This window comes from Hyperolius riggenbachi, chromosome 6 (genome assembly GCF_040937935.1).
Source record: "Hyperolius riggenbachi isolate aHypRig1 chromosome 6, aHypRig1.pri, whole genome shotgun sequence".
In the NCBI taxonomy this organism is placed as follows: Eukaryota; Metazoa; Chordata; class Amphibia; order Anura; family Hyperoliidae; genus Hyperolius; species Hyperolius riggenbachi.
Window position 1 is genome coordinate 15,554,717 of NC_090651.1, and position 27,692 is coordinate 15,582,408.

The 27,692-nt window shown below is 43.6% G+C and overlaps 1 protein-coding gene across 1 annotated transcript in view; it reads left to right on the forward strand.

The window, feature by feature from the left end:
- The window catches only part of KIF1B (kinesin family member 1B), a 271,664-nt gene that overhangs the window by 225,737 nt on the left and 18,235 nt on the right, over window positions 1-27,692 (forward strand). Inside the window, 15 exon segments of the mRNA XM_068238866.1 lie at window positions 1,905-2,023; window positions 2,130-2,218; window positions 2,353-2,482; window positions 4,239-4,401; window positions 6,826-6,916; window positions 6,997-7,112; window positions 9,300-9,355; window positions 12,828-12,936; window positions 15,664-15,730; window positions 16,761-16,845; window positions 16,933-17,035; window positions 23,355-23,469; window positions 24,505-24,638; window positions 26,844-26,905; window positions 27,383-27,528. Coding sequence (XP_068094967.1) covers window positions 1,905-2,023; window positions 2,130-2,218; window positions 2,353-2,482; window positions 4,239-4,401; window positions 6,826-6,916; window positions 6,997-7,112; window positions 9,300-9,355; window positions 12,828-12,936; window positions 15,664-15,730; window positions 16,761-16,845; window positions 16,933-17,035; window positions 23,355-23,469; window positions 24,505-24,638; window positions 26,844-26,905; window positions 27,383-27,528 — 1,585 coding nt within the window.

Below are 27,692 nucleotides of genomic sequence, written 5' to 3' on the forward strand. Positions count from 1 at the left end.
CTCTTCATTTTAGTTCTTTCTCTGCGGCTATTTAATAATTTTATATTACGTTTGTTTGTATTGTTTGGCATTGCTTATTAATCTAATTTGGTGCATTTTTGTTTTCCGTAGAACGTTATTCTGTTTCTTATGTTGCTTTTATATTTTAGTTGGTTTGTGCTTTATTATTCATTTGTAACCCCTTATTGCTAAAAGCTTTATAACCATGTTTAGATTTCACACCTGATGAGGAGGTTGCTCTGATGGTGTTTATATATTGACTGTGTAATGCTTATTTCTGTTTGTGGACATGGATCACTTATAACATCTGCGTGGATGGATGTGTGTGTATTTACTGGGCCTTATTTATCACGACGTCTACAGGAAGAGCTTTGTAAAGCACTCATTGATATCTCAGTGATTCTGGGCGAAGAATACACAAAGTAATTGGTTTTTGTGGCAACTTAACGTCTCCGCCTTCGACCACTGCTAAATGAGACCCAGTACCGTGTCTTGTGATATGAAGGATTGCTGAGGTCATTAGCTTGAGGACATTGGCTCCAATTCATTAAGATTTACCACATTAGGTAAAACTGATTTTACCAAACAGTTTATGAAATGTCAATTCACTGAGGTTGTTACCACACGGAGAACTAAAATGACCAAACAATCAGGTAAATTTAAACACAATTCCTGTTTCATATATATGTTACGGCCAGAACCGTAAGTTTGGACACTTCGCGTTTTGGCTGGCCACTTTGGGTTCTGGCCGGTCAATGTGCGAAGTGGCCGCGGCCAATGTCCGAAATGAGCCGAATCCTGGCGTCTCCGATCTTTTTCCCTGGCGCTGACTCCGCTCCCTGCTATCGGCTTCTGACAACCGGGGGACACATGGTCCCCCCCCCCGAGTCGTTCGTGGCTGCAGGAAACAGGAATTCGTTCATCCCTGCAGAGCGGGTGCTGACAGAAGCAATGTCTGCAGCGCTCCCCGCTTTGCTTTCCTGCAGCCACGAATGACTCTCGGAAGGCGGGGACTCATGTGTGGGAGGCGGGGACTCGTGTGTCTCTGGCTGACTGAAAGCCGATAGCAGGGAGGCAGGGGGCAGAGCCTGCGCCGGGGAAAATGATCGGAGCCGCCAGGATTCAGCTCATTTCGGACATTGGCTGCAGCGTCGCAGCCACTTCGCACATTGACCAGCTAGAACCCGAAGTGGCCAGCCACAACGCGAAGTGGCCAAACTTTGAGTTATTGCCGTAACATATACATATTATTCATGTACTGTGTATATAGTGAAATAAATTACCGACTTGTGAGGTAAATACTTCATAAATGTCAGTTCACAAAGATTAGAGCATGAGGTAAAACAAGTGAGATGTTTGGAATCTTCAGCCTGGACTGTCTGTAACAAACAGGCCTTCCTAAGATTATAAATGGGAGGAAACAGAGCAAAAACAAAAGGGGAAAGCTGACTAAACTATTGAGCAAAATAAGAACGTTAATAATAAAAACATAGTTCCCTAATTTCACAATATTATTAGTTAGTAATTAAAAATAGTTATTAAGATACTAATGGTTTCAAGCTCAAAAAATGTGTTCATTTTATGCAGCTTGGCCATCACTTTACTTTTCAGTATAATAAAAACAAAGCTGTCTCACATCTTTCATCCATTTTCCCTGCACTGCAATAATCCAGCAAATACAGAATGGAATACCACATGAAATGAAATACTGCATGAGGTAAAAAACTTAGAGAATTGTCATGCAGTTTATCGATAAATTACCGAACTATTACCACCTGTGTGAAAATCTTAGTGAATTTGGCAAATTACCAAACATGACCTTTTTACCTAACGTGTCTTAGTGAATTGAAGCCGTTATCGTTTGCTCAGGTCTGATTTGACAATCTATTTTTGGTCTGTTCCAGAGCATTTGTGTACCTGAGTAACCTGCTCTTCCCGGTGCCCCTGGTCCATCGGGTGGCGATAGTGAGCGAGAAGGGAGACGTACAGGGCTTCATACGTGTCGCCGTGCAGGCCATAGCCGGTAAGGGCCTTCACCTTTGCTCTAAACCAGTTCCTGAAGTCAGAAGAGATCTTCCGCATAGAGACTAAATTACCCTTTTTCCTGCTTCTTTAATTCCCCTCCTTAGGAGACGAGGAGGCACCAGATTATGGCTCTGGAATTAGACAGTCAGGAACCGCCAAGATCTCCTTTGATAATAATGACTACTTCATTAAGGTAGGAAACACATTTAGATCCTTATTATGCAGTGATTGATTGAATTGGGTTCAGTAGATGATACAGTGACTGGTGTTTTATGAATACTAGATTAGTAAAATACAGCGTGTATACATTGATATTTCTATGTGCAGAACGATGTGACGTCCACGGTTCTCACCCGCTCGGGGCTGTCACTAGAAGAACTGCGGATCGTGGAAGGGCAGGGTCAGAGTTCGGAAATGAACACTCCTATGGAGGAGGTGAACCGACTGGCCGAGATGGGTGAGTCATGTGTTAAAGGCTCATTATGTAGTACAACCTGTACTGAGTCATCCTGTACTGAGTCATGTGATCCATTGTCATGTGAGTCCAAGGATCCATTGTCTAGTATAACATGCAACAAGTCATGTGGCGCAAGACCATTGTCTAGTTAGTACATCCTGCTCTGAGTCATGTGACACAGGACCACTGTCTAGTATAACATGCACTGAGTCATCAGAACGATTGTCCAGTTCAACCTGCTCGTGTGACACAGGACCATCATGTAGTACAATTTGAGGTTATTGTTCACACAATAACTTACTGTACAGGCAGTCCCCTACTTTAAAATATGTTAGGTTCTGGGAGATTGAAAGATGAACTTGTTTGTAAGTTGACTCTTGTGTTATACATGGTGAAACGTGGATAAATGATTTTCTTTTGGACAACTATTGATTTGGACATACAGTATAAACAATCTTCTTTTTTTTTTTTTTTTTTTTTTTTACATGCTTTTCAATAACTACCGTAGTTTATAACAGTTTATTCAATACTGTTACATTTACCAATGCCAAGCATCGGTAGCTAAAGCAAATAAAATTGTGGGATGCATAAAACGAGAAATTATATCTCGAGATGCAAGTATACTACTCCCCCTGAATACATCACTTGTGAGACCTTATCTGAAGAATGGGATACAGTTTTGAGCACCACACTATAGACAGGACATTGACCTTCTTGAACAGGTACAAGGATGGGCAACTGAATTATTCAGAAAGATGGAAGGTCTCACTTACCAAGAAAAGTTGGACAAATGGGCTAAAAAACCCAGGTGAAAAACCCGACCATACGGATCCGGCCCTCTGGATCCGGTCAAATGATCCATTTTTACAGCCAGAGTGCTGTAAATGTCCATTTTCCATTGTTTCTTATTGCGCTGCAAAACCTTCTGTTTCCGGTCCACTGGGCGCAACGGTCCGAAAAATTAGGGCCTGCAGCATTTTTTGTCCGCTCAGCAGAACGGACAACGAATCCGTACAGCCGAATCCATTGTCAAAAGGCAATGTGAACCGGGCCTTGTTTAGCTTGGAAAAAAGGCGACTGGGAGGTGACCTGATTAACATGTATAAATACATCAGAGGGCAATACGAGAGCTTGGCAGATGAGCTTTTTGTCCCTAGGGTTGCACAACAGACAAGGTGACATGATCTGAGTATGGAGGAAAAAAAAGTTTTTGCCATCTATTTAGAAAGCGATCCATTACATTGAGAGGCGATAAAATCTGGGGTATCTTATGTTAGGAATTAGTTACGGCACACTCTATATCTGCATTTAAGGATTTGGATGCTTTCCTTGCATTGAAGGGCATCCACGGCTATAATTACTAGGTAAGTTCCAGGAGGGTTGATCCAGGGACTCATCTGACTGCCATCTGAAGTCGGGACGGAATTCATCCCTTTTCAGGTTAATTGGCCCTGGCCTTGTAAGGTTTTTCACCTTCCCCTGGATCAGCTGGGATATGTTCTGGTTCAGGATGGTGTTTTGTTTTTGTTTTTTTGGTTGAACTTGATGGACGGCTGTAACTATGTAACAACAAGATAATGTAAGAAAAATGTACTGTATACGTTGTACATGAAGACAACTTTGTTCTCTGAAATGTTGTAACTCGAGTTGTTTGTAAGTAGGGGACTGTGTGTATTTTATCTTCAACATTCTTTATCCCAACCCCTTTGTCTCTGTCAGTAGTAACCATTTATGGCCACCCTCATCTTCCCCGCAGACATGAAATCAGGCAGTCTCTTAGATGGGAAGATGATGATGGAAGGATTCTCCGAAGATGTTGGAGAGCACCTGAAGATCGGCAGTGTCTTCACTTTCCGAGTCACCGTCCTACAAGCCAACGGCATCCCACCGGAATATGCTGATATCTTCTGCCAGTTCAAGTGAGCCATGTCTTCTGATGGGATAGTTTTATGTACAGTACACTAGCCATGTTTGAGATGAGTCTCTGCCTATATGGGCACCAGGCATGGATCCTGCACATGATGGCATGCCTAACCATTTATGAACCACGTCACTTTGTGTGCAGGTGGCAGAGATTAATTTCTGTGTAGAAGTTCCTTTTTTAGCTAATGCCAAATAAATCACTTTTAAATGGCCTGATCAGAAGTCCAGACACCAGCCACTTCCTTCTCCACGGACTGCCTGTGCCATAAGCTGCAGTCTGCTCAGAGAGAGTCAGTCTGTCCCCGCCCCCTTACAAGTCTGTACAAGAGAGAAGATACAGTACAGGCATGAGAAGCAGCCACACCCACAGAGCCAGAAACTGGCTCCCTCTACCTTGTGGTTCCTGATCATGTGATCAGACTGGGTTTTCAGCGGAATAAGCCTTCTTTCACACATGATGGTAACTTCTAAACACCCTAATTAATTAGCTGGGTTCTCACTACACTGAGTGCACAATGGTGAGTCCATAGTGTATCCTGAGCAGATACGCAGTGCCTTGCCATGTGTCTGTCGACATGTTTCCACCAGTTACTATTGTGCGTCCGCTGTCACCGGTCTTCAGGTCCTCCGCCACCCCTGCCACATCACTCGGCTCCACTGCACGGGACACATTCCGACGGTATCAATGGCATAGCAATAGGGGTTGCAGAGATAGCAAACGCATCTGGGCCCCTGAACCAGAGGGGCCCTCCATCCATCAAATTACAATTTCATTGGAGTCTATGCTGGGAATGAACACCTCTATATGTGCAATGAATAGTGGCAATCCTTAAATAACGGTTTCCTTATGTTATTACACCTCTCTGACACTGAAACTGTCCTTGGTAGGTTTTGGGGCTCAATACCAATACAGTAGTTGGGGGCCCCATGTGAAACTCGCACTGGGGCCCAAGCTCCTCAGCTACGCCACTGGACGGTATATAGATCGGAGTCCCGGCAGAAGCAGGCTCCCATTCGATTTCAGTGGGAATCCTGCCTAGCAACAGAGAGAATTCTTATTGGTCCACCACTCAGTGAACCAATGAGAATCCTCCCTGTTGCCAAGCAGGATTCTTTTTTTCTTTTTTTTGCAATACAATGGGAGCCTGCTTGTGCCGGGACTACGATCTATATACTTGCTCCATGCAATGGAATTTGAGTAATGGTGGCAGTAGCAGTGGAGGACCTGAGATGACTGAGACACAGAAGACAGGTGAGCAGAGAAGGAACGTATGTGGCACCCAGCCTAGACAGACGCTGTTCCTTCTCAGAGGCTTAAATTGATTCTGTCGGTCTTCTGCTTCGTCTGCATTCCAAAAATATTATCACACAGGTTCCAAATTTGCATCCTCTTTACTGCAACGGATCAAACAGAACTGTTTCAGACTGACTAGTGTGCAGGGATCCTATAAAATACATATGATTCGTGAACATGTCCTGATCAGTTTTTTGGGCAAGTGGGAATGTGGCCTTAAAGCGGACCCAAACCAAACATTTTTTTAATTCAAAATATTTAGTTGCACCACTCTTGACACATACAAAGATAAATAAACACTCCTTCAAGCCTATGAGCATTTCAGTGCATGCTTTTCACCCTTCTCTCTCCATAACTAGGGTTATACTGGGGGCAGCCATCAGCAATTCCTCCTTTGCTGTAGACCTCCTACTCCACCAGTCTGCCAGATTCTGTCCCGGCAATATGAAAGGAAGGGAGGGGTTCCTCCAATAAATGTAAAATATTTTATATTTGTCATCACGCAGCTGAAAAAAGGCTGCTATTTATGATTTTATTTCTGAAATCTTGTATTTTTAATTTGGGTCCAGTTTAAGCTGTCAGGTGGTATATTTAGATCTTTGCTTGGTGAAGCACATAATCTCTCATAACTATGAATCTTATGTTTCTCTAGTAAATGTTTGATAGGGCTACCAGTAAGTGATCCAGTAAGCACTGTTGTCTGTTCATCCACAAATTCAGCGTTTCGTGATCACTCGCAGAGCCCTTTCTCAAGGCATTGGCGGTCGATGCCCTGGGGGACTCCTTTCCTTGCTGACTTGATGTATGTGGATCATGGAGCTTATTCATGTCTTTCGATTGAGCAAGGGCTGGAGCCGCACAGGGCATCAACTGTCTTGATAAAGGGACCAGGTGTGATCACGAAACATGAGATCTATGGATGAATGATGATTTCTGGTTTAATATACTGGAGTGCTTACTGGATCACACTATGTTGGCATTGCTCTGTGGTGGCGCCATCCAATTACCAGTTGAGAGCACCCTTTTAGATAGGCTTTGTAGGGTGCTTTGTCCATTTGACCACCATTTTATACAGGAACTTTAAACTGTGCTTTTTGTTAATAACTTTGAAATTGCTTTCCTTCAGCTTTCTACACCGGCATGACGAGGCCTTCTCCACTGAACCCCTGAAGAACAGCGGGCGCGGGAATCCGCTGGGCTTCTACCACGTGCAGAATGTAAGCGTCAGAGAATTCTGCCTTCTCGTCACATGGTGGCCTGGCTGACGTGGATGATAAACTGTCTATTTTCTTCTCAGATTGCCGTGGAGGTGACCGAATCCTTTATAGAGTACATCAAGACTAAGCCCATTGTGTTTGAAGTATTCGGCCATTACCAGCAGCACCCGCTACATCTGCAGGGCCAGGATCTCAGGTAACAAGAAACATGGAAAAGATAGGTTGGCTGGGGAAGCCTTCCCAGCCAGTCAGATTCTCATTTGTATGTTATAGTAGGAAAGCATGGCAAAGCTGATTCCCTGTATTGGCCAACCAATCAATTTAAAGAGGCCTTGTAGTGACATATAGTAGAATGCAGTAAATTATTCAAGATAGCCACTCTTATGGTAATTTTCCTGGTTTCAGCTTCAGAAACCCTTCCTATATTTATTGCCGTCTATTGGTATGTAGCCACGCCCTCCCAGTGACGTTTAGCCTACGTTGATTAGCGGAATTATTCCCCTAGAGCATTCTGGGAGAACAGGTATATTTTCTACTGGCTTTAAAATTCTTAGTTACCAAACATTCCGCAGAGGTCACCTGACAGGACTAAAGATGTTGTCACCTGTGATAAATCTCAGACTGTAAGTCAGGTAGAGGAAAAATTTTACAAGGGGCAAACACTGACTGAATAATTTATAAATTAATATTAAACAAAATAATCAGTTTTATTCATTACCTTATTTTCTCTACATTTCCTCTTTAGCCACTTCAGGACCAAGCAAATTTTTGTCTAAAAAGAATACACAAGACATGGGCCTCAACCCTAAAACTCTCTAAATTCTATTATACTACTTATTACAGTTAAAATGATACCACATACGTCTCTTATAGTTTTGTTAAAACTTTCCCAAGTTTGATCATAATTTTGAAAATGACTTTTGTATGTTGGATTGAGTTTGTCCATACCTATTTTTTATGTGATGTGTGCCCAAGCTTTAAGACACCTAAATGTATTCTACAACTCATCACGGTTAAAATGATACCACGTGCCTCATTTAGTAACAAACTGATGGTGCTCTCTCCACAAATATACTGGATGTTTATAAATGTCCAGTTGTCATTGAGTGGTTAAAGTGTACCAGAGCTGACGACCTATGAAAAATGGATACTTACCCGGGGCTTCCTCCTGCCCCATAAGCAGGTGTGAGTCCCTCGCCATCCTCCCGTGGTCTGTTGTTCAGCCACATAACAGGTCCAGTCTGGGTCTTCTGCGCATGCACGGTCCTCCCTCGCATGCACAGTAGACCTGGACTGACGCAACTGAGCCAGTTACCGGGGCTGATCGCCACTGAATGGCAGACCTCAGGAGGACGACGAGGGACTCAGACGTGCTTATAGGCTGGAGGAAGCCCCGGGTAAGTATAGATTTTTCATACTTCGGCAGCTCTCGGTTACTTTAAAGAGAACCCGAGGTGTGTTTAAAGAATGTTATCTGCATACAGAGGCTGGATCTGCCTATACAGCCCAGCCTCTGTTGCTATCCCAAACCCCACTAAGGTCCCCCTGCACTCTGCAATCCCTCATAAATCACAGCTGTGCTGTGAGGCTGTGTTTACATCTGTAGTGTCAGTCTCAGCTGCTCCCCCGCCTCCTGCATAGCTCCGGTCCCTGCCCCCGTCCCTTCCCTCCAATCAGCAGGGAGGGAAGGGATGCAGGCGGAGACTGGAGTTCTGCAGGAGGCGGGGAGAGCAGCAGACTGACACTATAGAGATAAACACAGCCAGCTCTGACAAGCTGTTTGTCAGCAGCGTGGGTGTGATTTATGAGGGATTGCAGAGTGCAGGGGGACCTTAGTGGGGTTTGGGATAGCAACAGAGGCTGGGCTGTATAGGCAGATCCAGCCTCTGTATGCAGATAACATTCTTCAAACCCACCTCGGGTTCTCTTTAAGCTTTACATGTTGTTTTAGTAACTTATGTTAAGGTGCCCACTAACAGTACAATTTTCAGAAAAGAATCGCCCGAGCGATCAAATAAATGCAATCGGATATAAAATTAACTTCGTTGATGTCCCAAATCGACTGTGAACGATTCTAATTGTGATTGTCCTACAATTTAGTTGATTGTGAAAATGTTTTTTCAGTTGTGAGGGATAGGAAGTACAGATTGGATCGTTGATGGTGAAATAATCGACATATTGCGACATTTTATTTCAGCCTGTGTGGGCTGGAATAGTTACTCCCTGGATATTCTTCAGTTTGTGTATGGAGGGTCTGATAATGCTCCCTGAAATATACTGATTTAGGACAGAACCCACATTCTACATGTGACAGTTCCCATGAATACATTCCCTGATCGTCTCAGCGTCCCAAGTGTGACTTTTATTTATTTTTGTTTCACAGTCCAGCACAGCCTTCCCGACGTCACTTCCCTCCTCCGATGCCCCTCTCCAAGCCAGGTAAGATGGCATCTATTGCAAACCGCCATTCCGAGTATTGGATGCTTCTTTTGGGGAAATGACCTAGACAGATTTAGCTCCACAAATAATTGTCACCATCATCCCCCTGCAAACTCTGGGTTCATTCACAAAACATTTATCTTGTGTTATGTTTTTCTTTATAGTTGGAATATGTGCAAGTGCTCATCCTCTTCTACTAAAACAGTACATTGTTGCAGCCTGAGATCCTACTCCACAAATAGACAGTACAGATGGTTGAAAATATCTTTATGGATCAATCGTTAAAGTCCAAAGATCGGAGTAGTGCCCATTCACCAATTCCCGACCGTTTTCGCCATCACTCCTGATTAAGGCGGAACACTGAAACCGGTCGGGAATTGAAGAGTGGGCACTACTCTGATCTGATCTGCAGTGATTGCACTTGCCGTGCTTTTTATGCGATTTAATTTCTGCTGGTCCCTGTTGTTCAGGGCTAACAATGTGACTATTGACGTCTTTGGATTGTTTAACAATTGATTGAGATAAATATTGCATTTATATTCAAAATACCTGAATATCCCTCGATTGTGGGGTTTGGTCACCTGTTATGTGTGTCTGAGCACCAAGGTGGCTGCAGCTGCAGGTTGTTAAAGTGCTGGGAGAGCCAAGATATTTTCAACTATTATGTTTTTCTTACTAGTAACATAAAACCTATCAGGACCAAACAAGATAAAATGTGCTATAAGGAAGGCAAGAAAAGTAAGATAAAAGTTAAAGTGAACCTGAGGCAAAAAATCTGAGTAAAAACAGATGCTTACCTAGGTGAGAGAAGCCTCTGGATAGTCTAAGGCAGTGGTCCTCAAACTACGGCCCGCGGGCCGAATGCGGCCCCCTGAGGCTTTTTCACTGGCCCCCAAACACAAAATGTATAACTTATAGATGTGGCCCACTTCACCTTTAAATATCCTCGGCCTGCATATAGAATAGCAGTGCTGGCCCCACCCATCCACATACTGTAGAAGCCAGCAAGCATTCATTCGCTGGCTTCCAATCCAATTCTGCATCAGGTGACACTGCTATCCAACTGGATGGCAGGTTGTCACCTGGGTATGCTTCACTGTCTGGTGCACAAAGATGTTCCTTCGGGTGCTGCATGACTGGATGGCTGCTGCTGGGAGGTTTCCTCCAGGCATGATTGGGGAGAATCAATACCTAGATTCAGTGTAATGGTTTTCAACATCATTTTATGTATGTTCCGGCCCCCCAGCAGTCTGAAGTTTGTTTACCCGGCCCTTGACCAAAAAAGTTTGGGGACCAATGGTCTAAGGGTATCCAGTGACCTCCTGGCCACCACCATTGCCACTCACGGACCCCCAAAACATCCTACCAGAAAAGGGCTTTTTACAAAAACGCAGCGCGCAGTGGAGCGCCGGTAGGGTAAAAAAAAAAGCACACACACAAAAATGCAAAGCGCTTGCGTTTTCGTTTTAGGTGGGAATGGGGCCTCAGTCTGGTTAGGGGCTTGGCTCACCGGTAGCAAAGATATTAATCTTGCCTGGACTAACCATCTAGCTATTACTATTATTTTGTATTTATATAGCGCCAACATCTTCCGCAGCGCTGTACTACATCTACCTATTACCCCTTTCTTCTTTGGAATCGGGTTTTCTTATGTTAGTGTTGCATGACTTGCCTCGTCATCTGTTAATTTATTTTGTTTTTTGTTCCTTTTGCTGCATGATGACTCGATTTGTTTGCCTTTTTTATACGTGTTTGATGTGTTTTTATTGCCTTTTGTGCCTCACCCCTCCCCTGCTTGTGCTGTGTACAATCCTTCTTGGTAGCGGGAGAGAGAAAGATTGATCTGGTGCGGTACCTCATGTCCGGGTACATCAGCGATCCCGTTCTGGATGCCTTTTCAGAACACGCTCACGCCCTCTCTGCTTCACTCCAAGACAGAGCAGAGCAGTTTCCATCTTATCTCTCTCTGCCCATTCCCCACTGCCTGCCGGAAAGGGCTCCTAAGAGACCGGGTCAGTAGCTCCCCCTCCTGGTGGTGTAGTGGTCATAAGTGCTCTAGCCAGGGCTGTGCAGTTAGAGCAATTCTTGGAGGATACCTGGAGCTGGAGTCGTTGGTTTCATAAACGAACGAGTTGGAGGTGGATGATTTTTGTACCCCCATCACGGCCCTGAAATGGCTGTGGAGTCAAGCAATTTTGGGTACCTGGAATCCGAATCGGTGGTTGCAAAAACTGAGGAGCATGAGTTGCAATTGGATTATTTTTTGTACTGACTCCACAGCCCTGGCTCTAGTTCCACCTAGAAGTATATATCATAGCCCCGTCGCTGCGTGAATTGGGTACACAAGAGTTGCCACTAGTGCAAATATCAGTCATTTAAATTACTGATATTTTACTATAGACCAGTGGTCCTCAAACTAAGGCCCGCGGGCCGAATGTGGCCCCCTGTGGCTTTTTTTTACTGGCCCCCACACACAAAATGTATTACTTATTGATGCGGTCAGCTACATCTTTAAATACTGGTGGTCCACAAATAGAATAGCAGTGCTGGCACCACCCATCCACATGGAAACCAGAAAGAAGTAATTTGCTGGTTTCCAATCAAATTCCACGTCAGGTGACACAGCTGTCCAATGCAGGTTGTCACCTGGGTATGCTTTACTGTCTGGCCCGCAAAGACTTCTACATTTTATGTATACTCCGGCCCCCAGTACTCTAAAGTATGCTGACCCGACCCTCCACCCAAAACGTTTGGGGACCCCTGCTATAGACAAACCCAGTGCCCCATTCTCACTTGAAGCCGCCGCCTAGTGCCTAAAGTGACCCCTCCCACCACCACCACCTAATGCCTGAAACTAATCCTACCTCCTATTGCCTAAAACTAATTCCCACCGCGTGCAAGTAACCCATTGTTTTCTACTCCTGCATTAGACGCCCCTCACGCTGCCACGTGACCAAATCACCTGCTTCGCCACCTAGTGGCTTCATCCATAGCAAGTTATATGTTATTAATGTTATTATCATCAAACTTTAGCAGTAATATGTTATGCAACACTGTACAATTGATGGGGAGACAGCACAGCGTCAAACAATGGTACACAAAATAATGTAATGGTGCTCAGAATGAGTCGCTGAGTCTATATGGTGATGGGGAAGAGCACACGAGGAGGAGGGCCTGCTGAATAAGCTTATAATCTTATGGGTGGAGAAGTGGGACACATTAGATGGGGTGGCAGTTTAATAAGGGGAGTTGGAGCTATGAAGATGGTGGGCAAGGTATGGAAAACAGATTGCTTGAATGAGATGAAGGTGGGGGCGAGCCTTATGGGTGGAAGGAGGGATCTCCATACAGTAGGGGCTGCTCTTGAGAAGTCCTGGAGCCTCGGTAGAGTGTTGGAGGAGTGGAGGGAGCAGGTTGGGGAATATCTGAGATGAGGTCGGAGATGTTATTGACATTTGTATTTCTCCCACAGTTCCAGCCACCAAGCTGCACCCTCTGAACAAGACAAGTCTGGGGCAGAGTGTCAGCAAGTACGACCTCTTGGTTTGGTTTGAGATCAGTGAACTGGAGCCGACGGGAGAGTAAGTAACCAGCATCTTCCAGTAATATAGAGATGGGCCAGATCTAATCTTACACAGCGAAAACACGGTGGTCGCTCAATCAGGCTAATAACCGTCATATGAGGAGCTAACAAGGCTGGGCGAATACACAGAGAAACATTTACCTGAGCTCAAAACAACTGTGATGGTGCGTTAGCCGCTATCTGTAAGTTTTCAGCCCAAGTTCCTTTAAAGGGAACCCGAGATGAGAAGAATATGGAGGCTGCCAAATTTATTTTCTTGTAAAAATGCCAGTTGCCTGGCAGCCCTGCTGATCTTCTGGCATAAGTAGTGTCTGAGTAAAACACCCTGGAACAAGCATATGGCTAATTCAGTAAAAACCTGAGTCAGAGTACCTGATCTGCTGCATGCTTGTTCAGGCTGTATGGCTAAAAGCATTAGAGACACGGGATCAGCGGGCAGCCAGGCAACTGGTATTGCTTAAAAGGAAATAAATATGGCAGCCTCCATATACCTCACACCACGGGTTCTCTTTAAATTTGGCTCTAGATCTAATATTTTTTTCAAAACTTTGCCCGTTTCGAAATTTCAGGCACGTCCTCTTGTGTCCAAAGTGTTTTAACTGTCCTTATTTTTCACACTTTTGGCGCTTACGGTGGCAACCTGCTGCGGAAACAGCCAACCAGCAGACGCCGTTGTCAGCTCATAACTGGCTAGTATTTTCCAGCATTGCTCAGAAAAGTCCATGGTTCCCGCCAGGGGTGCAGCCAGCCACAAAAATGCAAAACAAAGGCTTTTCTATAGGCTAACACACCTGGAGAAAAAATGTGTGCTCTCTGAAAGGACAACTCAAGCGAGAGATATATGGAGGCTGCCATATTTATTTCCATCTAAGCAATGCCAGTTGCCTGGCAGCCCTGCTGATCCTCTGCCTCTAATACTTTTAGCCATAGCCCCTAAACAAGCATGCAGCATATCAGGTGTTTCTGACAATATTGCCAGAACTGACAAGATTAGCTGCATGCTTGTTTCTGGTGTAATTCAGCCACTACTGCAGCCACATAGATGAGCAGGACTGCCAGGCAACTGGTATTCTTTAAAAGGAAATAAATATGGCAGCCTCCATATCACTCTCACCTCGGGTTCACTTTAAAGGTCAACTGAAGTGAGAGGTATGTGGAGGCTGCCATATTTATTTGCTTTTAAACAATACCAGTTGCCTGGCAGCCCTGCTGACCCTGAACAAGCATGCAGATTACATGTTTCAGAGAAAACTCTTGACTGTACTAGTCACATGCTTGTTTCGGGTGTGTGATTCAGACACTGCTGATGCCAGAATGATCAGCAGGACAGGCAGGCAACTAGTATTGTTTATAACAAATACATATGGCAGTCTCCATATCCCTCTCACTTCAGGTTCCCTTTAACTTCACAGGTAAGGATGATCTTTCATCAAGAAAAGGTTGTTTTATTGCATGGGCATAAAATGGTTACATCATATGATCACCGTACTATATGGCCAATAGTGTAGAAGTTTCATTGGACAGGTTTATACTGACAGCATCAATTCTTGCACCGAAAATTAACTAGAACAGTTGCCAGTTGCTGTGTGTAAGTTAATTTATCATTTAAAGGACCACTATTGCGAAAAAAGTAGGCAGTTAAAATCTGACAGAACCAACAGGTTTTGGGCCAGAGAATCTCCTAATGGGGGATTCTCAGGGTTTTCTTTGTTTTCAACAGCATTTCCTGAACAGCAGTTTAACTGCCAAAATACTGTATATTCCTGCGTATAAGACTACTTTTTAACCCTTGAAAATCTTCTGAAAAGTTGGGGGTCGTCTTATACGCCGGGTGTCATTGATGCAGGGTGATACGCCCTATCCTGTTACCGCCTCTCAGATCTCACTGCTGAGGGAGCGCAATCTATTCTTCCATACCGCTCTGATAAACAGGGAGACAAGGAGAGCTGACCAGTCTACTTAAGGAGAGTTGACCAATGCAACAAGTCAATTGACTATATACTGTTATATACTGGCTGGTAACACATACAGTACAGCACCAGTATCTGTTCATACACAGCACCAGTACATGATTTTTTTTATTTTTATTTTAATTTGATGTGCGTTGGAAGAGGGGTAGTCTTATACGGCAAGTATATCCCAAACTCTATATTTTAACTGGAAAAGTTGGGGGGTCGTCTTATACGCCCAGTCGTCTTATACGCCGGAATATACGGTAGTAGGATACCAAGTCAGCCTCCCTGCTCACTTGCACACTATTTTGTCAGTTAGACTTTGCAACTGCTGTTCAGGAAATGTTGTTGAAAACAAAGAAAACCCTGAGAATCCCCCATGAGGAGATAGACTGGCCCAAAACCTGTCAGTGCTGTCAGATTTTAACTGTCTAGTTTTTTTTTCGCGATAGTGGTCCATTAAACAAAACTAGTCTATATTTTTATTACTATCTATCTCTATTCCTTCCTCTATCTTCCGACTTTAACATGGAAATAGTGTGAGCTGGCTTATATGGTCTGTTAGATCACTCAGCTGGCTAAAAGTTGTTACAAACAATTGCCTGGAACACATTTTAGATGCAGGTGGAGGGTGCTAAAGTTTCCTATTCTCATGTCCGTTTCAGAATATTTAAATTGGCGAAATGAGGAAATTGTTGAGATTTAGTGCCTCTCCCCTTGTTCTATGTATACGTATGAGTAAGTGATGACGTGTCTCTGGTGTTTGGTCCTAGGTACATCCCGGCTGTGGTTGATCACTCTGGAGGACTCTCCTGCCAAGGAACCTTCCTGCTACACCAGGTAGGCCACAAAAGAGGGCTGACATTCATGGAAGCTTCTTTACTCAAGAATTTATCATATCTTGTAACAAGGTTCTCTATCACTTTGTTGTGACAGTATTACACGCCTCCCCGTGGGTTGGATGAATTGTGGGGGTTGGGGTGGGTGGGGCTTCATGTTAATGCTGCTGAACAAATTATTACTGGCATTCTGCAGTCACGTGATAAGAGGTGCAGAGAGAGGAAAAGTTAACCTGACAGATGCAAGTTACATTACGCAGAAAGAATGCCTTGAATGACAGATAAAAGCAAACGGTTGTTTCTTTCCGGAGGACCCTCATAGTCGCACCTCTGCTTTGCATTATTGTGATACTGGGATAAAGAGGAACAGAAGATATTTAGTCAGGAAATAAGAATCCCTGTTTATATTTACCTTCCAGCTGAGCTTTGACGTTAAAGAAGGAGAGTCAGCCATACTATCCCAGGAAAAAAAATACATATATAAGTAGATAAATACTCATTCTATTTACATAACAGATGTATTGAACTGTCCACATTTTGATTACAGTGAATTTTATTAAATAAATAAATAAAGAGAAAACTGTTCCAGGCATTTTCCATCTTTACTGCCTATGACTGAAGCCAATCCTGATGTAATGTCCTCCCTTCCTTTTTTTTTCTTCTCCTCTGCCCTAAATGGTGTATGCAGAACTGCACTGTCATATCTAGTTTGCTTTGTAAACACGTGAGCAGAACATAGATCGGATTTCAGCAGCTTCTGCACAGGGGTGAGGTTCTACATCCCCTCTCAGCCTTGTGTCACACTGAACTGCCCTCAGCCAATCAGTGATGAGCAGGAATGTGGAAGGAGAGATAACAAGCAGACTGAGATATGATTCTTTACAGCAGATACATTTATGATTGTATTGGAATGTTGGCAATGCAGGGTCAAGATGTAGACTACTTAATAAACACAGAGCAGTGGGTAATAGGATTTTGATTTTTTTTTGGCTGACAATCCTGCTATAATGACTTGGCGTTTGTAATCACAGGGAATCCAGCGAAGGATTACGGTGACTATAATCCATGAGAAGGGCAATGAGCTGCACTGGAAGGATGTTCGGGAGCTGGTGGTGGGTAAGTGACTCTGCTTTCCTGTCTAGCCTCCCCTGTCACCCCCGCGTGTCGCTGTCCAGATACTGACTACCCCGCATGTCTTTCCAGGGCGAGTACGGATCAAGACAGAAGTAGACGAATCTGCTGCAGACGCTGTCCTTTCCCTCAACATCATATCCGCCAAATACCTCAAATCTCACAGCTCCAGCAGGTAATCCAATCCGGCTGCAGGACTGGCCAGGCCGGGTGATAGCAGGAAATGTAGATAAGGCAATACCTACAATGGAAGTTTGACAGCTATCTTTGCCCCCTTTTGTAGCCGTTCGTTAAAGTCCAGCTAAACCTGAAATTGATCAAGGCAAATTCTAACAGCCATCAGGATAATAAGGGAGTGTAAACAATCTATAGGAGCAAAGTTCAGAACAGAGTAACCTTCCTGGGCCACTGCAGTACAGCCTGCTTCCTCTCCTGTGTGGCTGTAGCTGGTGGGTGGGTTAGTCAGGTAGTATATATTTGGGAAAACCCTTTTTTACAATCAAAAAGGTAAAAAAAGGAGTCCTCTTATGGGCGATTAACCACACCCACTTGTCAACAATTATTAAATTAGAGCGAACTAGTGCCCTTCAAGGAAGATACTTGAACACAATCTTGCAGTACAAAATCGTAATTGAAAACTTTATTGGTACAAAACAAAATATTAAAAAACTTTTTTTCATTTGTGTGCATGGTCTTCATGAGCGTCGAAAAAGGAAGCTTCCATGGAACCGAAAGAGGCATGGTCTGGCTTGACATATAGCACCATCAATACAATGGGCTTAACATTGAGTTTGGGTATAGGCAACGACACACGTTCGTTTCGGGCTTTATTTGAAACCCTTCATCAGGCCACCATATATATATATATACAAAGATCATTCTAGTGGGCCCAGCCTATATACCAAGAGCCAATATTACACGACAGAGAAAAGGGGGGGGGAGGGGGCATCTGAGCCGACCAGACGCATAGACCACTATCGCTTCGGCAGGTAAGGTAAACCATGCAGCTACACAGGGTGGGATAGTCAGGCCATGTGACACCCACAGCAGGAAAAACAATAGATGCCAGATTGTATGTCCCAGAATCTCAGCATTGCAATAGAAACCAATGCTATAGGTGTATGGATTACTTGCATGCATACATATACACACAGAATCACACAAAAGTGTGTACACCTCATACATTTTTTTTGTTAATATTTTGTTACCATCGGTTTAGACATTAAAGAGACTCTGAAGTTTCCTTTTGTACCCAATTTTCTTCTTTAGTCCTTTTCAGCATTAAATTCTAAGTGGATTCGCTTCATTCCCGCAGCAGAACGAGTGATTTATAGCAGAGAAATAGACCTGCAAAGTTCATTGACTTTGCAGGTGCAGATTTTGCTGCCCTGGGGAGGCAAAGCTGTGCGCAGTAGCTCTGCCTCCTCTCCAGTCAATCTCCGCCTCTCCCTGCCCCTCTTAGTGAAAGAAGACTGAGAGGGGTGGGGAGAGGCGGAGATTGACTGGAGAGGAGGCAGAGCTACTGCGCACAGTTCTGCCTCTACCAGGAAGGAGGGCTATTTCTCTGCTATAAAACACTCCTTCTGTCGCGGAAATGTGGCAAATGCACTTAGAATTTAATGGTGAACAAGACTAAATAAGAAAATCTGGTAAAAAAAAAAGACTTCAGAGTCTCTTTAATGTCTGTATGTTGACTTATTTTGATGAGACAGCAAATTTACACTGTTATACAAGCTGTACACAACTTTACATTGTATCTGAGTGTCATATTCTCAGTATTGTCCCATGAAAAGATATTATTATTATTTATATGGCGCCTACACCTTCTATAGCGCTGTACAACATACAGAAACATATAATGATGGGAGCATAGATACATAAGCAGTTCACTGTACAATCAGGACAGCCGATGATACAAGTACAGATATATACAATTGATGTGTAGTTTGAATAACATCACCGTTACTCAAAGATGTTCATTTGATAAAACGCACGGAAACAAAAGGGGGAGGTCCCTGCCCTTGTGAGCTTACAGTCTAGAGCGTAGTGGCATGGAGACACTGAGGGAGTAGACACAGGGCTTAGCAGATGAGGCAATGAACTTTGAATTCTAGCTATAGCAAGTTATAACTTACTGTTATACTGTTACTGTTGGAGCGTAGTGTTTTGTGTACGCAGATAGGCACATAGTACATACCTCCCATCTTTTTGAGATGAGAAAAGGGACACTTAAGCCACACCCCTGATCACGCCCCCAGCGCACCCCCTAGTCACGCATACCATAAAGATTTCATAAGAAAAATATATTGTTTTATAATTCAAACCACACTGGTCCTTTCTATCCTGGTTCATTTCCCATCATATTAACATTTTAAAACTAGTAATATATCGATTTAAACGATGTGAATAAAGTGTAGAGTCACACATTTTTTTAGTAGATAAATATATATATTTACATAGAAAGAGGGACAAAATCCTGAAAGAGGGACAAATGATGAGAAAAGAGGGACAGGGCTCCCAAAGAGCGACTGTCCCTCCAAAAGAGGGACAGTTGGGAGCTATGATAGTATAACAAGTTAGAACTCTTTACTGAAGAAAAACATGCAGAGATCTTTCATACACCACAATCAGGAAATGCAGCTTACCTAGAACAGAGAGAATACAGAGTGAAGACAGGAAATGACAATCCCATAAAGATTACCACCACGTCTCACACACAGTGACATCTTGTGGTTGTTTGACTATACTGCAGGTTAAGGTAATAATCCTGTTGATCCTTCCAACTGTTACTCTATTCAGAAAGATGAAGAATTTGGGTTCTGTGCTGAGGCCATGAATCCTGATCTTGCACGGGATCTATCTCTGGGCAATGTGTGGCTTTGCTGACATTTTATTTGCATTGTTTATGTTGAATTTTCTTTGCATTGCTCCTTTTTTTCTTTATTATCTCTCCTCTCTGCTGGACACATGTCTTTGCTCCTGGCGTTCCTCCATTTTGTACCCCCCTGACTGTCTCTTTCACTAATAGCCGCTTCTTCTTCTGTGTCTTCCAGGCTGTTTCTTGATAAGGATATGCCTAGGTATTTTATGCTTTGCTTCTCCCCCCAACCCCCACCCTGCACATAAAGTGTCACTCAATGAAATCTTTATGTCTCCTCCTCCTGCACTCCCTTGCTCCGCCCCCTCATGATGCTTACGCACTAATTGCTGTGATTAGAGATGTGATGTGCAATTCGACTTTTCGGGGTGGGTGGGGATGGAGCTGTACATTTACTAGCGTGGTCCAGGAGGCGGGAAGAGAACTTGGCATGTGGCTATCAGATTCTGAGATTGTGTAACTGATTGATATTTTTTGAGTTAATTATTTTCTCAGAGAATCTCATTGTTCCCATGTAAAAGTTCCTTGCTAGGCTTCCTCTTTTTATGGTTCCCGCAGGATGACAAGTTTTGGGAAAGTCGAATTCTAAGCTCATTTGTAGCAGTGTTACTAGAGTCTAGATGTTTCCATGGCAGGTTCAAAGGGCACTATCATCAAACATTCGTTTTTTTCATGGTTCCATGTTATGAATGTAAAATATTTGAATAACTTATTCTGTCTCCCCAAAAATGTTTTAAACTTTTTCGACTACAGTCTGCATACAGAAGGGATGGTCCGCACTTGTCAGATTGAAGTCACCTTTATTAAGGACATATCCAGATTAAAATTCGACAGGCATCATAGCTGACATGTTTCGGACTCAAGCGTCCTTAATCATAGCTATGATTAAGGACGCTTGAGTCCGAAACATGTCAGCTATGATGCCTGTCGAATTTTAATCTGGATATGTCCTTAATAAAGGTGACTTCAATCTGATAAGTGCGGACCATCCCTTCTGTATTGTATCCTTTGGTCTTGCCAACCTGGGTCGAGCACTGCAGTGGAAGCGGTGGAGTGGAGCTGTGTTCACTTTGCAAATTGGATCTACAGTCTGCATAGAATTGAGCCATTTGGTTATTCTATAAACTCTATGCTTTTTAAAAAATATAAAAAAAAAAAAAGAAAGTATGCGTTGTGTACCATGTCCAAGTCTCTATGCTGTCAGCCGTGTGTAATACATTATATATTTCATATCAGGGAGTACTCAAAAGAAAAAAAAACTGTGTGTCCCCCAGTTTGAATTTTAGCTCTCTCTTTTGTTTTTGAAGCCATAGTGAAAAATTCAGCATATCTGAAAATTGAGCCGTATAGGATATTTCTCGATTTATAGACCCTATCAGTTTTTCTCACTTTTTTGGCCTTTTTTCACAAGCGGGGAAAAATCACACACACAACATTACTCAGATTTTTCAAAAGTTACAAAAATTTGGAAAAATCAAATGAAATAATTGAATTAAAAAAATGGTATTGTGTGGCCACCTTTAAAGTGGCTACAGGCACAACGAAAATAAACAAACAGTAAAACTTGTGAACAGCCAGCGCCACCTCGTGGTAAGCTGTAGAAATCACATATGCTAACGCAATTGTAACTGAAGAATGATTTTATTACAGTAATAAACATGGAATTAAACCAACTTTAAATTTATGTTGTAAGCTGATTTGGTGATAGTGTCTTTTAGTCTGCCTCTATAGCTGAAGAGTAGATGAAGCACATCCATGTTAGTAGACCTGTAACAGTATATTATTACTAGTTAATAAGTAATTAAAGGGAACCTGAAGCGAGAAGGATATGGAGGCTGACATGTTTATTTCCTTTTAAATTATGCACATTGCCTGGCTGTCCTGCTGATCCTCTGCCTCTCATACTTTAAGCCATAGACCCTGAACATGCATACAGCAGACCAGATGTCTATGACAAATCTGACAAGATTAGCTGCATGCTTTTTTCAGGTGTGTGATTTAGACCCAATTGACCAGAAAGATCAGCAGGACTGCCAGGCAACTGGTATTGTTTAAAAGAAAATCAATATGGCAGCTTCCATAGGTCTCACACCTCTGGTTGGGTTCCTTTTAAGCTCTCTGATTCCTTTCTGAAACCTTACCTATAATATAATAATCAGTAGATCACATCTTCGGGGAACAGATAGTTGTTGCACTACTATCTTAGCACTACTTTAAATCCTTTCTACCCCCCATATTTGCACTTTGGTATCTTCTGGCCAAGAATACCCCTGTTCACATCACCTGGTCCTGCTCTTTACAGGCAACAGCTGCAGTCTCAGTTGTGATGGTCAAACAAAAATGCTTCTTGGAGGCAGATTAGATTGCGCACGATTTGCAAAGTGTGCCTAGCAGGGATGAGCTTCGAATAGAATCCGAATTGATTTAGAGTAGCTTCCTAAGTCGAAATCACTTGGTTAATTAGAGCACTTGAGCAAGCGGGTAAGGGATGGTTAACTTACCCATGATGCCATCTTCTTTAATGAGCTTTAGTTGCGTCCCACATTGTATTCCAAGTTGCGTCACATGACTACCACGATTACTCCTTCCGGGTATTAGGTAGCCAGAGGTACCATCAGTATTAAGGGATACCTGTAGCAGAGCCGGGACAAGGTCCTCCAGCACCCAAGGCTGAGACACCAAAGTGCGCCCCTCCATCCCTCCCACCCCAGCCGTCACACACTGATTGCTATTACACTAAGAGGGCCACAGGGCCCACAACCTCCCCAACACCTTAATATCTAGTTATATGGCTTGCAGTCACTGCCATGTATCCCCTTTTCTTATTTCTTTCTGCTTCAAACACAATTAAGAATGACTGCTGAATGAATTCTGTGCCCCCTCCTACACTGCGCCCTGAGGCTGGAGCCTCTCCAGCCTATGCCTCGGCCCGGCCCTGACCTGTAGCTACCTATGACAGGCAAGGGAAGTAAGGGAGAAGTGACAGCTGGTCCAGGGAGCACACTTGCGGTGCGGTTCGGGAGTTTGTAGGTTCATGGAGGGTGAAGTCTAGGGTGCCAGGACAGCTGTAAGATAAATTCGGGCTTGCTTGAAGGTACATTATTATTATATTATGAGGGTACCGTTAACTGCATTTGTTTGCATATGAAATACATTGGTGGAAGTCTTTAGAGTAGGTCAAGTTATAATCCTCTGTGTAGAGACATCTCCCTCCACCCCACTATAGCTGTAGAAGACCCTCCCAGTAGCCTCAGGTGTCTCTATACGCCCGTGGCACCTAGACCAGAATCCCCCGAGTCTAGTGGTTCCTTATATGGTCCACACAAACCCTGTGTTGGTGTTTTTGGTCAGTGCCAATGTGTAACCTCAATCACTGGCTTCTCTTATCTCGGAGATTCAGTGGCAGAATTCTGCAGAGTAGTTATTTAATAGGTAATACATTGAGAGCAGGACTTATGACGGTGATAGTCATCTTCTCTCCTGAGTGGAGATAAGTTACCCGTGAGAGGAATAACATCCTGTGAGGTCACGCGTGTCTGTGTGTATGTAACGTGTGCCGTGTGTGGGGAAGGGTGGAATGTGGAGGGTAATTAATATATCTGCTCTCGTTCTCTAGGACATTCTATCGCTTTGAGGCTGTTTGGGACAGCTCTCTACACAACTCCCTCCTGCTCAACAGAGTCACCCCCTATGGAGAGAAGATCTATATGACGCTGTCCGCTTACCTGGAGGTGAGTTCTTTGTGTTTTGTGTCTGGCGTGTCAACATATCTAGACCACAGGGCTGTGGAGTCGGGGCAATTTTGGGCACCCGGAGTTGGAGTTGGAGTCGTTGATTTCATAAACTGAGGAGTCGGAGTTGGAAGATTTTTGTACCGACTCCACAGCCAATTTTGAGTATTCAATCGATGAAAAGTGATCGATATCGGGCTGATCACGCTGATTGGCTGGCGGGGGAGGGAGCAGGGGGGATAAAAAATGCACATTTTTATAAAAAAAAAAAAAATGGGGAGAAAGGGGGGGTAGGGGGGGGGGGATCACTAATGTGCTGTGTTGTGCGGCCCTGCAGCTTGGCCTTAAAGCTGCAGTGGCCTGTTTTAAAAGAAATAGCCTGGTCTTTAGGGGGATTTGGCACTGTGATCCTGAAGTGGTTAAAGATGTAGCAAAAAAAATGTATGATATAATTAATTAGTTGTGTAGTACAGATAATTACTAGAACTTTAGTAGCAAAGAAAATAGTCTCATATATTTATTTTCAGTTAAATAGGCTTTTTTTTTAATAACATTGCATAATTCTCTAATATTTGTAGTTTACACACTACTCAGCATTCTAAATGATTTCACAGAGCAGGCTAGTGAACTTTTGACCTGTCCTCTGCAGGAAAAAAAACAATACATTGCCATACACTTGAGATAATAAGCTTCAGAAGACAGAGCTCTCTGCCACTTTGAAAGTGATGGAGCTCAATGGCTCTTTTGCATAGATAACAATTGGAGTTTAACTCTTACTGGAAACAATATTAGACTTATGTCTCTGCTCCTAGTGTTTTATTTCTTAGCATATTTTTCTTTCGCTTCAGTGTCTCTTTAAAGCTTGTGTCAAAAAGATATGGTGTCAAATGTAAACATGGCCCTCTTACTTGCCTCCCTGCTCCATCTGTATCTGCTGCTCCCCCGCCCCCACCTTTGTCTGTTCACAGGTGTGAACAGTGTAATAATGGCTATGTGATCACACTTTCATATTCAGTGCATTTCCTTACCTTGCAGCTTGACCATTGCATCCAACCAGCAGTGATCACGAAAGATGTGTGTATGGTCTTCTATTCCCGCGATGCCAAAATCTCCCCCCCTCGCTCTCTGCGCAACCTCTTCGGAAGTGGCTATTCCAAGACTCCAGACTGGTAAAGAACTCTAACCCCCCCCCCCCCCCCCCCCACCGCATTATTCTTTAATTCCTAAGAATGTGACCAGATGAACAAAAGGTTTTTCCATTTTTGAATGGGAGGGAAGTGTTAGAATCTAGGCTGGTATTTTATTGCTGTCTGTGTTAAAAGATACACGAGATGACATGATGAGATAGACGTGTGTATGTACAGTGCCAAGCATACAAATAATTAGGCTGTGTTCCTCTTTTTTTTTCTCTGCCTAAAAGAGTTAAAAATCAGCTATGCAAGTGACCGTTTCGCTCTGGGCTGGGTCGGAACCTGGTCGGACTATAGTGTAACCTTCACTGATGAGGAATTACAACCATAAAACACTTTCGTAGCAGAAAATGGCTTCTAAAGCAGAAAAGAGGTCACTAGTTCATAGATGTGAGCGCTGGCATATTTCACTGACTGTGTCATTGAGCAGAGACAATGAAACCGTAAAAACATAAAAAGTAGATTTAAATATAAAATAAAACTGTGAGATGTCTAAAAAAAAAAAAAGTCAATTTTTAGGAGGAGGAAGATAGATACAATTGTTTATCTCATCGGATTTATTTTCACCTCGTGTTTCCTTTAACATTGGATGAATTTCCTCTTACTTCTCTTGCTAATAAACCCCACTATTGTGGACACAGATTAAAAATAAGAAACTAGCAGAGATTCTTAGCCTTTCCCCTCCCTCCAATTTCAAGGAAAAATAAATGTATGCGTTAAGTTCCATAGGTTGTTATTATACTGCACACGTTTTTATCCATTCGTGTGAAACGCAAGGGAAAAATAATAAAAACCACATCAGTGTTCTCCCCAGAATTTTTTTTCCAGTCGGGTGGCATGAAATAGTAGCCGGGTGGGGCGAGATGAGAAAATGCCGGGCCGGTGCTTCTGTGCGCCACTCTGCTTACAGCATAGCAGGAGGTGAGCCGATGACAGCCGGGTGGTCACCAAAACTAGCCGGGTGGAGCACCCGGCTAAAAGAGCCTGGGGAGAGCACTACACATGAACATTTTATGCTATTGCGATGCGATATGGATTTTCCCTGATGGCAAAAGTCCTGGATATGCTGCCTTTTTTGGCAGTTTCTCTTTGTGGTGTTAGCATCAAATGAAAATTGCAGCAAAATCGCATTGTATGATGCGATTTTCATGAGCTATATGGCACAGAAAACGCAGCAGGACAACTATTGCGCTCGGGAGAAAATTGCACTTATGGAAACAGTCCCTGCGGTTCGTCCATCAGTTTTGCTGTACCTGCTCGATATTGGATGACAAATGCTATTAGTGTAAAAGGGCCCTCTCAGGTAACCGGCATTCCTGAGGGGGATAATGGGGACAGTGCTATTGGCGGTTTGCAGGACATAAAATACTTACCAAGCCTCTGGGTTTCGTCTTCTACCCTTCCTGCAGCTCCCTTTGGCTTTCCGCCATCCATGCATGGCTCCCGGCATGTCACCTGACCCAATGCCAGTCAGGTGACACGCCGGAAGACATACACAGAGGATGCCGAAAAGCTGCCAGGAGCTACAGGAAGGGTAGAAGGCTGTGCCCAGCGGATTGGTAAGTATTTTCTGCTGCACGGGTGGAGGGTTGTGCTTTCTCGGTCAGTTGCTTAAGCAACCAGCAAGCACACTTCGGCTCCGTTCACACCTAAAACCGCAAAACGCCGGCAATTACCGCTAGCGTTTTGTGGGAGTGATTTTTCCGCGATTAACACGGAAAAATCACTGGACACTGTAGCGGTTTGGGAGCGATCGCAATTAGCGGTGCTATGCATGCTAATCGCGATCGCTCCGGAATCGCTGCAAACCACTGCATGTAACACATTTTACGGTTAACGCCAACCGCAAAAACGCGGCAGTGAGTACACTGCCATAGTGTTACATGTGCTAGCGGTTTTCCTCGAGCTGTAATCTCGCAATTCCCGCTCAAGTGTGAATGGACCCTTATCCGGCGATCCAGGGGACTTTGATCTATTTAGGCTGTATTTATCATGCAGTTCAGGACCCCAATAATCTATCGCAACATAGCTGTCCCCCATTGTAGCTGCTATATAGCAGTGAAATCAATATCGCCTTCAATGACTTCTTTATCTTAGCGCAGTCAGACGTGTCAGCTCTGGTGTAGTAAATGGTTCATTTTGCCATCAGTCTGAAATATAATCTGTCTCCTGCTTACATTACAGTAACAGAGTAACGGGAATCTATGAGTTGAGTCTGTGCAAGATGGCCGACACAGGAAGTCCAGGTAAGAGTTCATCGTTTGATATTTGGTAGACTGTTGTTTAGGAGTTGTGTAATATTGCCATTGTTAAAGGGAACCTAAACTGAGAAGGATATTGATTTTTCCTTTTAAAGTAATACCAGTTTCCTGACTCTCCTGCTGATCCGGTGTCTCTAATACTTTTAGCCACAGCCCCTCAACAGGCATGCAGATCAGGTGCTCTGACTGAAGTCAGACTGGATTAACTGCATGCTTGTTTCAGGCGTGAGAGCCACATACTACTGCAGCAAACTGATCAGCAGGAGAGTCAGGCAACCTGTATTGTTTAAAAGGAAACATCCATATCCCTCTCAGTTTAGGCTCCCTTTAAGGTTCAAGGAATCCCAGATAATCTTTCGCTGGGAAATCAGTTGGAATATGAGTTGCTGGAGGTGCGAGACCTCTCATTTTCTATGATTGTTGCTTTTGGTTTGCTATAGCAGTCTGTCTTCTCACCAATAGGTATGCAGCGGAGAAGAAGAAAGATCTTAGACACGTCAGTGGCCTACGTGCGTGGAGAGGAGAACCTCGCTGGCTGGAGACCTCGAGGGGACAGTTTGATTCTGGAACATCAGTGGGAACTGGAGAAAATGGAGCAGTTGCACGAGGTGAGACCAATGAAATTCAAGAGTGAAGACCAGGATGGCACGCTAGGCCTGCAGTGAGATGCCAAGCCGCTGCAGCTAAAGCTAACAAAATTTTGGGATGCATAAATGCATTTTGGGAAATAAAAACTTGAGATGCTAGCATAATATTGCCCCTGTTTAACTCT